At 44.0% G+C, this 16,256-nt stretch overlaps 1 protein-coding gene across 2 annotated transcripts in view; it reads left to right on the top strand.

Annotated features, from left to right (window-relative positions):
• The first annotated feature begins 4,229 nt into the window (after positions 1-4,229).
• LOC147710721 (uncharacterized) overlaps positions 4,230-16,256 on the top strand; it is a 166,127-nt gene continuing 154,100 nt past the window's right edge. Inside the window, exon 1 of one of the 2 annotated variants that reach the window (XM_086921446.1) lies at positions 4,230-4,622. In XM_086921446.1, the coding sequence (XP_086777572.1) occupies positions 4,467-4,622 (156 nt within the window). In that variant the 5' untranslated portion in view covers positions 4,230-4,466. Of the gene's footprint in view, positions 4,623-4,678; positions 4,860-16,256 lie in introns of those variants that run through there. The other variant, XM_086921447.1, reaches the window with a different exon arrangement.

The following is a 16,256-nucleotide window of genomic DNA, read 5'->3' as shown; positions in this document are numbered from 1 at the left end:
TCTTACAACATGGTAAAAGTCAGCTTAGATCGATTATGTAATTGAGTTGGGCGTTGCAGATTTTAAAATCAAATTGCGTGCCTTGAAAATACCTGAACGCAACTGATTTATTTTTGGCTTATAATTTAACATGCTCACAGAAAAAATGGTCAATAAAGATGCAACTTGCATAATTTTAAGAATTGAGCATTTAGAAAAATTGCCATATACAGTAGCATAATAAACACCATCTTCTGTGTGGTTAATCCACACATGTATTTCAATACCAATTTCTATGTTTCATTTAACATCTTGTATGAAACATTTTCAAGTGGCTAGATACAAAGTGTTAGGGGAGGGAGGAAAGAAAGGGTGCCCTAGAGAGCCCCCTCTTGACCCTGTGCATGCGAGTGCATGCAGGGGGGCACATGTTGTTCCTCTATGTATTTCTGCACCCCCTATGCAAGAACGTGCACTAGTGGTACTGCGGTGCCTTTCAATTACAGATGTCAAAATGGAGAAACTGAAATCTTCCTCACCAGAAGTGAATGTGAAACTTTGTTTGGTCATTTGTTACACTGTAAGGAGGTAACACTTTATGGCACATGTGATGCGGCCATGGGCAATTTTGCACGTTATCTGAAGGATACCCCTGCTGCCTTGATTTGGCCAGTTTTCCAATTACTTTTAAATGGGAGTTATTTGATTCTGAACAACTAAGGTTTTTGTTAGATGAAACCAGGAGTACCATATGTGGTGACGGTTTCTAGGGTTATGACCTGTTGCAACAATGTATTATTCCCGCCCACACAGTCAGAGAAGTTACAGTATGACCTTCAATTGCTAATTTTAACGTTAACTTTGATAAATTACATTGACTAGAAGCCTTATTGTTTCAAAAGGATGTCGTGTTGACCTCTGCTAGAGAGACGGTTGATCTCTAAGTTGGAAGGTCTTCCTCCGGAATACAATTGCTACTGCGCACAAACCTCAACATTTTGTTGAGCTTGTACACAACATATTTAATGCTTCAAATATGGCTGGAGTGGTACACTTTTTTAAAGCAATTGGATCTGACATTGTCAGTACGTTCCAGACTGTGTTTGGAGTGATTCTTTCTTTTATACGCTCTTTACTTTCCAGTGTATTTGGAGGCATACTGTTAGTGTTGCGGGGATTTTTGTCATATGTTTGGTGCTCTGCAATGGATATTCCACCTTGAGGCCAAATGGTGATGGAACTGCCATGTGCCCTGCTGTGTCGTGAACATAAAATACAGTTCTTAGGAGTGCCTTTGCTTCAGGAACTGAACAACAACTGGTCTGAAAAACGGAAACTGAAAAATGGGAGGGAAGAGGGGTCTCTGAAATGGATGTGGCCTAAGATGGGTAATTAGAAATCCTTTCCAAGAGACTTGGCCTATGCAATGAAGGGTGTGGCTTAAAATACATACATAAAAATCCTATACTTCACATAGCTTGCCGCCTGACTAGTAATTCTGTGCTTCTCTATGTTGCACAACATTTAACACATGTACCTAAAACAAGCCAGCACTAGTGGCTTTGTTGATGCTTGATAGCTGTAGCAGATAAATGAACATCTGCAATTTTGTTGTAAATGACTAGAATTGGAAATTATTACATTCTTGAAATACGAGACCGTTAACTAAAAATGACTACGGGCTGTGGAAGACAGTGGCATAACGAAACTTGAGGGGTGGCCCTGCAAAGATCATGGAGGAGGATCTCCATGCTCGAACCAAGGCAGGAGCTCTGGAGCCAGCTACCTGTGCACAGTGCCAGAGGGGCCCCCTGCACCGTAGGGCTGCAGGGGCTATTGTTACAACACTGATTGAAGGGTTAGTTGCCTTAAGAATATCTCAGATGCTCCCTTCTCCCCTTCATAACAAATTATTTTTCAGTTTCTCACTCCGAGACACTTATGTGCTTTTTCTCACTTCATGTTTCTGAAATCCTACATTTTCATATCTCACACTTTCCCACAATTCCCACTGGCACATATGTGATTGTGCTCTGTGCGCGCGGCAGAGAGGCCAAAATTTGGATGTGCATTTAGTCTGACACTTCTATGACCCACTGAAAGGCATTTTGAGAAACTGGTACTGCCTTCTGCCTCCGCTTCAGAGCTACCAATCATGCTTGACACAAACACCCACTCACAACTGAAGGTGACTCAACTGAAAGTATGCAGTACAAAAGTCAAGTGTTGCATAGAAAATGCAGAAATACATCATCTTGAAAAAGTAAAATATATGAAATGCAAACAGGGATTGTATCACTGACATTCAATACCATGAGGGTTTTTTACAGTCTGTATCGAGTAATCGATCAGCCTCTTTGCCAGTTAGGGTCTTGAATACAGATCCCGATAGGGACTGCTTTCAACGTCAGTTTAATTACTGCCAAGTCTGAGCCTGAGACCTGCCAGGGCTCGTCCCACTCACAGCTCTGGGTGGGAGATGGCAAAACAATAACAAGAGGGAGCAGGCAAGGGTGAAAAGAAACGTGCAAGGGTGCCTTAAAGAGGCAGCCAGGTGGTGGAAGAAAGAGGCATACGGTGGAATCAAGACCAGTGCTTTAAATGAGTCGGTACTCACCGGTACTGAGTACCGGCACTTCTTCATTTTCTCCCCTTGAGTACCAGCACTTTTTTTCTATGAGAAAGAGAGTACCGGTACTCATGGGGATCTGACTTTAACCGAGGCAGCGCGCTCCCTTTATCCCTCAAGTTATACTATGGCAGCACCTTTCAAGCACGTCACAGAATCAATCAATCAATGTAGCTCGTCACCAGGACCCAGCGTGAGCTGCTTTGTAAATCAGAGCAGAGGTTTGTCTGCTGAGTCATTTGCTTATCCAAAGATCTTTCACAGTGGGCACTAAGAGGGGGCTGTAAAATCTAATGGGTGGCGGTGGGAGGCACTATTCAGCACATAACAAAAGAACGTATGGAAGGCTTTTACAGTTGCCGCGTATCCGAATTGCTTTCTTGCACACTTCCACTTCCACACTCGCTAATTCCTATTTCATTCGCCTTGGACAGACCTTAAGACCAATCAAAAATGGGGAGATTGGCACCTGGTTCCACAGTACAGACGTTGTCAGCTCTGGCCCTAACTCCGGTTTACAAATGTTCCAGGAGAGACTTGTTTATTTATTTTATGCGTTTTTATATAGCGCGGACTTTACCCGAAGGTGTCAGAGCGCTTCACAATAGGAACAGTAATGATACATGAGGAGAAAATTACAAGTGAACAAATTACAAAAGCAAACGTTAAGTTACATGAGGCAAAAGTGACTATTGTGAGCAAACAAAATACAAGAGGTAGCAAACGATACATTACAGGAGGAAAAAGTGATATGTGTGCAGGTTACAAAAGCATACAAAGTACAAGTAGAGGTATAATACTGCAATAAATGGCAGACATTCCAGCACAAGAACAAACGTTACATGAGGCAATGGTGGCACTTGCGCAAGTATCTAAAGCAAACTAAATGTAAGAGGTAGCAAACAGTATGTTACATAAGAGTACCAGTACTGGACAGATGGCTCAGTGGGCTGTAGGCCACCGGTTCGATTTAAGGCAGGCTAAAGCAGCATGTAATGCTTAGGCGGTTGATAAAATGCATGCAGATTTCGTGCATACAACCTTGGCACGGTCAAAAATCTAACCCCGCCCCTTGTTCCCCCATTAGCCCCGCCCTAAATTTCGCCCACTGCTCCTTTTGGTGAGTACCTGCAATTATTTTTTTCCCATTTAAAGCACGGATCAAGACTATGCAGACCTTGGACTCGGAAACACAGTCACTTTGCGGGAGAGGAGACCAGAAAAACTTTGGAACCACGCGCTTATTTCTTTAATTAAGAAGGCTATGTATGCTGTGTGCTGAGTTCTTGGCGCAGTGCTTGAAAGACTTAATGGAAGCACGGATAATCGAAGATCCATGTTTTTTTGATGAGAAGGGGCAATATATCCACACATTGCAATTACACGTTTTTCACCACGGCTGAGAAGTACTGGTGAGCTCCCTATCACACGAAAAACTTGCGGTTAGTTATCTGACAGCATAGACCGTTTAAAGCACAGAGTGCGCTGCTCAAGGCATCACAAGGAGCCGAGGTCATGATGTAGAATGGTCAGAGTGGAAGACGCGTACAGAGACACCAGTGGCATACGCCCGCGTATCGGGCGTGGCCTCAAGTAAAAGTGAGCGTTCATTGTCAAGGGCGGGCAGGCAGGGGTGGAGTCAGGGTAAGAGGAAGCGCCCCAGTGGCTCGAGCAGGTACCAGGATGGTTTAGTTGTCAGGCCCTCTTGGGTACGGTCCGGGTGAGCTGGACCAGCGGCTGGTTCGGCCTTGTATGACGGATTCTGATCCATTCCTTACCTCTTCCTCCCACAGGACCCTAAAACTTGTATTTATAGACTGCACCCGGGACAGATCGGCTCTGTTGTACCACACGTACCATGGCCGCCCTTCAGACCCCTCCGCGCCGCTGCCGCTCTGTGGTAGTCACTGGTTCTAACCGAGGGCTGGGACTCGGGCTAGTTAAATCGCTGGCCACTTTGCAGCCCGCGCTGGACTACGTGATCGCCACCTGCCGGAGCCCGGAGAATGCACAGGTCAGGAGGCGTGGAGTTGAGGTGGGGTGGGCTGCGGTAGGAGGCAGGGAGACCCTGACTGGGAAAAGTAACTAACGCCTCAGAGTTTAGGGATTTGCGCTGTCTCACGCCTCTAGCGGTAAAAAGAGGTCCGTTTGCGCGGGTGTCAATGTGCAGGAAAAATATGGATATTTACGGTTTGCTCACTTGTGTGTGAAGAAAAATGTGGGTATGGTGGGCGTTTCAAGCTGGACAAAAGTAAGCATGGGTGCACCCAACATTTGAGTGGCAACAGATTGGTAAGGGTGTGGGGGGGGGGGGGGGGGTCTTAATTTGTGTTGGGATTAGGCGGTGTTTTGGAGGTACTTTTCCAGATTTTTTGACTAAAGTGTTGTGTTTTTAAATTGGTATCTGTACAGTTGAGACAAGAACGTTGTTTAGGGAACGTTTAGTTCCTTTTTCATTTAGAACAACTTTTTGTTGCGTAAGCGGCACACATCTCATTGTTGACATATGACTAAACTGACCAGATTACTCCGTGTGACTTGGGCACAATTTGACCAGTTGTGGGTTTTGATTTAACATTTGATATTTATTGGTGTATTCTGGGCGTTGTAGCCTTGGTTCATTTTCATGGAACCATTTGGACCAGCAAACCGCATGATAATATACACGCTAAAGTGACATGAAGCCATCTTGTCATTTCTACGCATGGCTAATGAGCTGGGACAGTGGGTAATTGCGCACACATCTTTTTGTGTGTAGACAATACTTTCAGGGTGTGTGTGAGTACGAGAAAGTAACTGAACCCTTGTAATGAAAACGTATTGTAAATGCATTCAAATATACGGAAGCTTCTGTCTGCCAAGATGGGTCAGTGAACTGAAGCATGCGTGAGTTGCAGGTCAGGAGTGCGAATTCTGCAAGCTCCCTTCGGATTTTCATCCTTCTGACGTTGGTAAACAGAGTCCCTTTACATTGTGTAATAGTCAAACCTTTTATTTAAGATTCTGTGTTTTTCTAGTAACTGAAGGAAAATATATATTCTTTGTTTCATGATTCTCTCATGTTCCATATGACTTATTAATATTCTCTGTTTCTTATATATACATTGTTTACCAATGTAGAATGGAAACCCGATTCCCTGGACTCTGGCAAATGTGCAAGTCCCCAGGTGGTTTCTCAGCAGGGCAACTCGAACCTTAATATTTCGATGTATGACAAAACAAGTTAGACATTGGTAACATTTATCTCCAAAACTCAGTTTCTGGATAAGGATGTGTAGAGATTTATTATCTTCGAGCCTAAATACACTTATGTGACATTTTGCAATTCTAACATCGAAACTAAAGCTCCCTACAGATATCATGTATTAAACAACATGGGCACATGTTGTTATTATTTTGAGTGGAGTGGGCAGTACAACATGTTACACAGAGATATAAGGGTGTAGAGCGATATAGTGTGTGTGTATGTATGTATATGTGTGTGTGTATATATATATATATATATATATATATATATATATATATATATATATATATTTATTTATTCTTATTTTGTATTTTATTTTTTCTGACCATAACGTCCCTGTAACCTTTGGGAGATATATATATTTCTTTCCAAATCGCTGCTTTTGGCGGTTCTCCTATCCACACGATGTTGGTGACACCAGGCAGCAGTAGCCACCCCGTATCTTGCGTTTTGCTTAATCCTCTCCCCACTGGAAAAATTAAGAGGTGGCACACCAGGAAACTGCACAACGGATTTTTTGTGCACCAAAACTTTCAGGGACGCCACGTTTTGGCGTTTGCCTTTGTCAAGTGGGGAGAGGATTAAGCAAAACGCGATATATATATATATATATATTATACACACACATATACCCTCTAACCTTTATACATATATACATATGAACAAAAGGTTACAGGGACGTTACAGTTAGGCTACAAAGCCAGTGAAATTCAGCAGTTATAGTTACCTGAGCTAACTAACTATAATTTACACATTAGTAATGCACTGCTTATGCCCTCACATAAAACATCCCTCGTGACATGGGAAGTGACATCACTGATGAAATCATCCTGTGAGTATGTTTTTAAGAGTTTACCTAATATAAATACAGAAGTTAAATGAGTATACTAGATGCACTACTACAGAGTGATACCACTTCTAACATATATTATATGAGTGGCTGTGTGACGGTATGTATCCGTGTGTGTATGGTGTGTAAGTGGCTGTAGGGGTGGATGCGTGGCTGTGTGAGTAGCCATGTGGGTGAGTGAGCTGCTGTGTGAGTGGCAGTATTGGTGAGTGCGTGGGTGTGTCAATGGCTGTGTGGGTGAGTGAGTGGCAGTGTGAGTGGCTTTATGGGTGAGTAAGTTGGTGTGTAGTGATTGTATGGGTGAGTGAGTGGGTGTCTGAATGGCTGTATGAGTGAGTGACTCAGTGTGTAAATTGCTGTATGGGTGAGTGAGTGTCTGAGTGGGTGTTTGGTTAAGTGAGTTGGTGTGTAAGTAGCTGTATAGGAGAGTAAGTGTCTATGTGAAAGGATATATGGGTGAGTGGGTGAGTGAGCAAATGTTTGAGTGCTTGCATGGGTGTGCAAATGAATATGCAAATGTTTGTGTGGGAGTGTGAGTGCTTGTATGGGTGAGATAGTGGCTGTTTTGAGAGCTGTGTGAGTGAGTGGGTGTGTAAGTAGCCCGACGGGTGAGTGTGTGGCTGTATGGGGGCTATATGGGTGAGTGACTGGTTGAATGAGTGGCTGTATGGGTGAGTGGTTGTGTGAGTGGCTATATGAGTGGGTGTGTGAGTGCCTCTATGGAGGAGTGAGTGGGTGTGTGAGTACTTGTGTGGGTCTGTGAGTGGTTGAGTGGGAGTGGGCATACAAGATATTGTACGGGGTGTGTGAGTGGTTCTGTGGATGACGTCATTAGTGATGTCAACAGTGATATAATTTGAGATGTCATCAGTGATGTCACTGATAGTGTCATGAACTCATGAGTGATGTGATATGTGAGGTCATGAGCAGTGCATTGCAGGGGCATAAACTATGGTTTGCTCAGGTAACTATAACTGCTGAATTTCACTGGTTTTATATGAGTTAGATCTTAACCTAACTAGAACGTCCCTATAACCTTTCAGTTTGTCAGTTTATTTCTAAGGTTTTATAAATTCCATTTCCTAATGATAACGTCCCTGTAACCTTTGGTTTATTAAATGAATTTCTATGGTTTTTTAACTAATAGTAGCGTTTGCAGAGTGGTGGATAAAGAGGGTCGGGCCTCTGACTAGCTCTCAGGAATCCAGCTAGAAGGGATTTACTTGAGGTGACAGGAGTGGTTCTTGGCCCCCAAGCGCCCTCAGCATCCAAGGGGACTTTATCCCCCCACAAGTAGTGCACCAGGAGGTCCACTTGTAGAGTGGTGGAGAGAATGGGTGGTTTCTCTGACCAGCTCTCAGCAATCACGCTGTGTGGGACTTACTGGAGGTGACAGGAGGGGCAGTTGCCCCCCCAAGGACCCACTGAAGTCAGGGGGACTCCATTCCTTAACTAGTAGTGTGCCATGAAAAGTATTCGGGGGGCTCATGCAGACCCCCCAGGATATAGCGGCATAGATTTGCAAATTTAGCGGCACAAATTTGGAAATTTAGCTGCACAAATATGGAAATTTAGCGGCATTTTTGCTGCACTTTATTTTACTCATAATCATTCATTTTCAGCCTTAAATCAATGGATACTGTTTTAGCAGAGCATTCCACTTTGAAATAGGCATGTTTAAAGTTCTGCAGCTGTGCACAGCCCCAATCCTTACCTCATGCCTTCTGGAGACCTTTTTTGCAACCGAAATAGTACATTTTGCTGCCATTGCGCTACTCAGCTGAATTCGCAATTCTTTTGTGAATCACGAAATGCTGGAGGGTCTCGCTAAAGCTGTCTGTAGGCGAGACCAACCCCCCCCCCCCCCCACCCCAAAAAAACCTAGGTCTTTCCCTGTTGTTCTAAAAGACTTTTAGAGTGATTTCCTCTTATATTTGCAATTTCAAATCCTATTTCAAGGGAGAAAGAAAATACCTGATTTCCCTGAATATCTCTATTTTGTTTTAGTCATCTTGGAAAAGAAATGATGGGCAGGCTGGTAAAGTAATGGCCAGGGGACAGTTATACCTATATGGGACAGCAGGCACCCCATGCAACCGATGAAAAGCGCCTGAGAGAGCAGCTGCCATGTAGTCTCTACTGTCTTGAGGACAGAGAACACCTGTCCTTTAAAGCTCCCACCCCTCTAAATTTCCATATTTGTGCCGCTAAATTTGTGAATTCATGCCACAATATCCTCCAGGATCTGTACAATATGATGTCACAGCTGTCCTTTATGGCATTCTTCAGACAAATATAGCATGCAGTCAAAAACCAGGCGAACAAACGGTAATAAAACATTTTTAAGACGTTAAAATAAAAATCACACCAATGAAATGGCGTCTAAATGTGGGATTTTGATGACCATGTTAATAAATTGGAAATTATTCAAATAGTACAGTACTATTTAATAAGTGTCACAAACAAGAGTTTGCTCGATCTGTTGTAACAGTTACTGTAGTATTAAATGAGGTTTCACCTTTATATCTCTAAACAGAATGAACCGCTGATGTCAACGAAGTAGAAGGCTCCTACTTTTAACCAAACCTTTGAGTGGTGGCATATCGGCACCGCTCACACATTCTGAATTGTGCTGTGTTGCACTGCACTGCCCGACGTTCTGTAACTATTTGTGTACAGCCACTGATGACAAACGAGTGCTTCCTCTGCCCACTCGAGTGAAAGCTACCAGCAGCTGACATGTTGATGTTGGCACTGTTACAGCCTGCATTAGGAGCCGCTGTCACGCTGAAACTTTTAGGACTCTTCCATTGTTTTCCCATCTCTAGGGAACCCTTCAGGAGCACCATATGGTTTTTCTGTCACGTGTTGTGCCGTGATTTCAAAAGTGCATTATCTGCTTCATTTCGCAATACTACATTGCCTGTTAGTTTACTAAACTGTTCTTTGTGTCCTGCAGGAAGCACAGTATAATTCGAGACGCTCCTCCAAATCAGGGAGGTGGGGGGTCGGTGAATGCTGAGTGCGGTCGCACTCTTTCTCTTTGACGACTGGGTTCCACACAGCATGCGCTCTTCGAAGGGGGCCTAGCCTAGGCAGTGTTCGTCCTTGTCACTAAATGCATGAAAGGAAATGATTCCCGGCTGCTATTCTATTTTAAGGCTGTACGGAGACACGTAGTGACGTGTTTGCGTATAGCCAATAAGAAGCCACCATTTTTTTCATAACTGCCAGGAGAACCTTTTTGCGGCCGAAATAGCAAATATCGCGGCCGAAATAGCAAATATCGCGGCCATCGCGCTGCCCAGCGGATTTCGCAATTTTTTTCGTGAATCGCAAAATCGCGAAAAGCTGGGGGTCTGCTCATGGCCCCCCAGAAGCCCCGGGGACCGCCCCCCCCCCCGGGCTTCTTTAAAAAAAAAACCCTGTGTGTAATGGGGCTGAAGCCCCCCACACTCCCCGGGGACTGCCACCTCCCCGGGGCACTAATATTCAAAATAGGGGGGTCTGTGATGGACCCCCCCCAGCCCCGGGGACCACCACCCCGGGGTTTTGAACTGTTGGGAGGGGGGCCGCGGGCCCCCCTCCTGGAGCCCTTGATGGCCCTGGGGACTGCCAGCCCCCAGGGCCGGCTCCTGCAGTGCCTACCCCGGGACACTGCTGTTTGCTATAGTAGGGCGGGAGCCTCGCGGCTCCCACCCTACTATAGCAAACTGCTTTGGTTTTCGAGAGAGCAGGAAACCTGCTCTCTCCCGGGGCCTGCTCTCTCTTGCGTGGCCCCCCTCCCCCCCAAAAATCTTTTTAAAAAATGGCCGGCCCCTGGGCCAAAAGAGGCCACAGGAGGGGGGCAAAGCGGCCCCCTTCCGGATTTTTTTTTTTTTTTAAACTTAAAAATATGGGGCAGGCCCTGGGGGAAAAAAAAGCCCCCTTTCTTAAAAGTAAAAAAAAAAAAAACGGGATCGGGAGGAGGCCACGCCCCCTCCCTGCACCTCTCAGAAAAGGCGCCCCCTGGCGCATTTGCAGAGGGGGAACTAATTCTCCTTGCATACTGGGGGTACCTGGGGGCGAACTAGCCCACCAGGAGCCTGCAGTATGGGCCAGGGGGCTGCGTTGTAGAGAAGTGTAAAAAGGGGCGTGGCCTCATTACACTTCTCTGAAACGCAGCCCCCTGGCGCATACTGGAGGTTCCTGGTGGGCTAGTTGGCCCCCAGGGACCCCAGTATGCCAGGGGAATTAGTTCCCCCTCTGAAAACGCAACACAGGGCTGCATTGCAGAGAGGTGTAAAAAGGAGCGTGGCTTAGAACACCTCTCTGCAACGCAGCTCCCTTGCACGTACTGGAAGTACCTGGTGGGCAAGTTGGCCGCCAGGGACCCCCAGTATGCAAGGAGAATTAGTTCCCCCTCTGCAAACGCGGCAGGGGGCTGTGTTGCAGAGAGGTGTGAAAAGGGGCGTGGCCTCAGAACACCTCTCTACAATGCAGCTCCCTGGGGCATACTGGAGGTTCCTGGTGGGCTAGTTGGCCCCCAGGGACCCCCAGTATCAAGGGGAATTAGTTCCCCTTCTGCAAACATGCCAGGGGGCTGCGTTGCAGAGAGGTGTAATGCGGCCACGCCCCTTTTTACACCTCTCTGCAACGCAACCCCTTGGCGCATACTGGAGATTCCTGGTGGGCTAGTTGGCCCCCATGGACCCCCAGTATGCAAGGGGACTTAATCCCCCAACAAGGAACATGCTGCTGGGCGCGTTTGCACAGTGGTGAAGGTAGGGGGTGGAGCTTGAGGTGATATGTGTGCAAACATGCCCTGTAGGCGGTTCAAGTTGGGGAATTAATTCCTCTTCAATCCAGAGGTCCCCTAGGGGCCAACGAGTCCAACAAGTACCTCCAGTAAGCGCCACGGAGCTGCGTTGCAGAGAGTTGTAAAAAGGGGGCGTGCCCTCTGAACACCTCTCTGCAACGCAGCTCCCTGGCTCATACTGGAGGTACCTGGTGGGCTAGTTGGCTCACAGAGGACCTCAGGATTGAAGAGGAATTGATTCCCCAATTCCTTCACTATTGAGCAAAATATTCCTCTAAAATCAGCCGAACTACAAATTCCGATTTACTCACCTGTTATCACGAGAGACGTCAGTGCTGCATTTTTGAACCCAGTACAGACCCTGAAAAGTAAATCTAAGCGTACTTACCAGTAACTTGTATTTCCTTCCAGAGGAATCTATTGTGTGGTTTTCACCAGAAAAGTTTGTTTTTGCAACGTACAAATATTCCTCTAAAATCAGCCAAACTACAAATTCCGATTTACTCACCTGGGGCCCGATGTAGGTACCAAATACCGGTCGGAAACGGCCGATTTCGGCCGTTTCCGACCGGTATTTGGCCTACTGAGATGTAGGGGACCTTTTTTTTGTCCGATTCGGTATTTTACCGATTCGGTAAAATTACCGAATCGCAAAAATACCGAATCGGTAATTTGACCGAATTATTTTTTTATTTTTTATTTTTTTAAATTTGGGATGTAGGTGGGACTACTTTCAATCCCACAGGCCCTTCAGATTCGGTATTTTAACACCCAATCCAATTGGGTGTTAAAATACCGAATCCAGGTGTGCATGCACATGTGTGCATGCACACATATGCCATGTGACAGACAGACATGCCCTTAGGGCATATCTGTGTGCCCCATGGCTCACATGCCTTTTTTTGGGGTGCTGGAGGGTGTCAAAGTGACACCCCCTGCACCCTTGCACAAATCGGTAATTACCGATTCGGTAATGCCCATTGATTCCTATGGGCAACAAGGCCCATAGGAAGCAATGGGGGATACCGAATCGGTATTTACAGAATCGGTAAATACCGAATCTTACAGATTCGGTATTTACCGAATCTGAAATACCTACACCTCCCCCCCTCTAATTTACCACTTCATAAATACCGATTCGGTATGATTCGGTATTCATGAAGTGGTAAATGTAGATTTACCTACATCGGGCCCCTGGTATCAGGAGAGACCTCAGTGCTGCATCTTTCAGCTCACTACTGTTCCTGAAAAGTAATTGTAACCGTACTTACCAGTAACTTGAATTTCCTTCCATAGGATATCACTGCCTACTATATAAAATATTTATAAATTTATAAAATACAAAAATATTACAATTTTAATATTTCAATTTTTTTTTCTTTCAATTTATATTAAAAATATGTAATGTGATTTAGAAAATAAAAGATCTAAAAGTAAATAGTTTAAAACAATGTAGTAAATCGGTATAAAAAAATATTACAATTAATACATTTAAAAACTATCACTTACAAAACCTTTGAAATTCACTGAAAAAAACATAGGTTTCAGCCACGTTATAGTGGACGAAAAACACTGAGGCTCATGAACAAGTTCTTAACATGTAACTCCTAATATGCAATATATTGCCTGGTATGCCCATGTGGGCAAAAGTACATTGGGAGCACGATCCATCCGTTGAAAATTCGAATTTTAGAGCACATGAGAGCGATTGCCAAGAATGATGCCAGTTACCCTGTGGCTAGGCATTTCGCCGAACAGCATCAAAGCAATAGGAATCTATTGTATTTTTTTTGGATTGGATCAGGTTCCTCCCAATGTACGAGGAGGGGATAGAACTAAGAAATTGAGGAGGCTGGAGTCTCGATTTATTATAGACCTGGAAACCAAACATCCAAATGGAATGAATGGTGGAGAAGAATTGGCAATACACATAGGAAAATAGAATAGCTTTGAATAGTTTAATATGAATCCCAGTCTGTAAGATATAGAAAACAAAGTAAGGAATAAAAATGTGGTTTTGTTGAAAAATATAAAAACAACAACCATCTAACGATCACATATATGGGAATTAAGCCGATCGATGGCAAGATATTGTCACTAGGAATACGAGATAGTGACAAAGGTGCTAACGACGAAAGTTGGAGGCACCCCTGCCGATACACGGCTAAAAGTTAACCTTAAACGGGCTGAATAACGTTGTGGCATGTATTCGCCGAATGTAGTGTAAATATGTTTATATAACAAATTGTAAATTAATTGTGAATATATCAAATAACACGTTATTGTCTGTATATATAGATCGTAACAACTCAATATGGCGGCAATCTTTTAGTCCATTGTCGATTTCTATGCCCGAGTAAATCATGTGATCGCCAGTATGGCTGCTGACTGAAAACATATATAAAAATATCGTTTTTTTGGCGCACTAGCAGAAACACCTGACGAAGGCTGATGCTGAAACGCGTTGTGTTTTGCTGAAAATAAAAGCGGTTGAGCCAAAATGACAGTCTTGAGTGCCTATTTCAGTGATAAAATACGTAGGGAGAGCGGCAATTGTGAACGCGGCTGCACTGCCGCGACTAAGGCACCCGACCGGGAGTGCATCCAATCGGTGCAAGGGAGTGAAAAAAAATATATGTATATGCTCCAAACAGAAATTTGACCAGCACTCTCGGAAGAATATCCTTTTATTGGACTATTCATGCACACAACACAGATGTGTTTTGGCAAAGCGTCTTCATCAACATTGGGGGCCAGCATTCTTTTCTGTTTTTTTTGTTAATAAACGTAATTACGTCATACTGATGACATTGAAGACGGACCATGTTTATACACAAAAATCAGTGCCATCTGGTAGCATAAAAATGTATACTTTCTCCATATGTCAGAAATGTTTCTTGTAATTCGTGCTTCAACATTCTTAATTGTACTTATTACTTTTAATGTTCATCACTCAATATTTCTGTAATTTGACAATTATTAGCCCCCCCCTCACTCCTATCATGCCCACAGATAGGCGATATTCGGAAATTCGACCCGCTAGCTTTAATCTTGCCCTGTATGGGCTTCTGTTCAAATAGATATTCTGCTCTTGTTCTCACAGGTATATTATCATCTTTACCCGGGGGACTCAATAGCTTACTAGCTTGCCCACAGATGGGCATTTCTAAGAAACCTACGGACCTGTTTTGTCCTATATGGGCATGCTTGTGCTACATGTATGCAGTTACCTCGTCTATTCCATTTCCAAGGTGACTTATATTAGTCTTATATCAGCTTTCATAAGTGAACCCCCAAGTTCTTCACTACTATTTAAACCTATGGGTGTTTTATGTTTGTAAATCGAATATATATCTTGATTCCAATCTACAAAGCTTCAATTCCCTGCCCCCACCTCTCACATCATGAGGTACTTGTCCTAGAAAAAATAATGTAGGCAGATTCCTATTGCTTTGATGGTAAGATTCAAAGTGTCTATCCACTGGGTAAGTTACATCCTTGCTATTAATCGCTCTCATGTGTTCTAGAAGTCGTTGTTTCATTCGGTGTATGGTACTCCCTACATATTTCAGCTAGCATAGACATGTTGGGCAATAAACAGTGTGTGTGTAGTAAGGTAATTCATGAATTGCTTAATCTGTTTAAGTTCCTTTAAAGCGGAACTTCATAGGTGAATACTTTACTGCTATGCCACAAGCTTTGCATTTGCCGCTTGGGAAGAAACCTTGCAATTGGTGAGCGATCCATTTCGCTGTTCTCTAGGTAAATGACGTTCTATTAGGGCATCCCTGATCGACCATGATTTTCTGAACTTAATCAAAGGATGTATAGGCAGATCTTTCCCTATACGACATCTGATTTTAGGATCCTCCGATTCTTTTTCATAATCTTATAGACCCAGTAAAAGGCAATCCGCTGAAACACGTCGGTCCATTCTGGTATGGAACAAGGAATTGTGTAAATGCCCTATGCATGGAGAATATGAGAACACAGAAAATTGAAATAAGGTATTGAAGGTTGAAGATTTTACCTGGAGAAGTGTTGATGTCTCTCGACTGCATGCAACTGTATGTGGTGCTCGTGAGTTGAACACCCAAGGAAACATATATATATATATATTAGCACATAAACAGAGTTACCAGCACTCGCATGGTATAGTACTCCTTTGGATTTATTGGCACACAGTAAACAACAAACGAGTTTCAGCGGTACGCCTTCCTCAGTGTTGGCAGCGCCGCGTTCTCGCCTCAATATATTCAAAATAACATCACAATAAATTGAAGGTTAATTAGGAGTCGGGCAGAGTTGCAGGTCAGGCAGAGAGTAACATGCGCCATATTGGAGCGGTGAAAATTAACCCTGAGGCAAACATTACAGCATAATGGCACATGTAACATGGCGATGTTCTGATACATTGTTACATAACTTTGTGACGTTGCACGCGCTCTGCATGGGCTAGCACAGTCCGCTCACAATCCTAATCAAGGTAACAAAGTAACAGCGTGATTCCACCTTGTGCCCTGTATGGGAGTGATGGGCTAAGCACAGAATAGATCGCACCATGTTTAAGTGGTAAAGACATTACTGCACAGGCGAAAATTATACCTCTTTGCCTACATTGCCACGCTTTTACAGCACGCTCTGCAGACAATTATCAAAGCCACAGTTCCTGCGCTCACAACGAGGTTCTGTTACATTATTCCATATATTTATAATATTTCGTCAACAAATTCAATTGCGCCCTATATGGGCT

This window comes from Lissotriton vulgaris, chromosome 5, assembly GCF_964263255.1.
Source record: "Lissotriton vulgaris chromosome 5, aLisVul1.2, whole genome shotgun sequence".
Taxonomy (NCBI): domain Eukaryota; kingdom Metazoa; phylum Chordata; class Amphibia; order Caudata; family Salamandridae; genus Lissotriton; species Lissotriton vulgaris.
The sequence above is the reverse complement of the archived record's forward strand: the minus strand, read 5'-3'. Positions and strand labels throughout refer to the sequence as shown.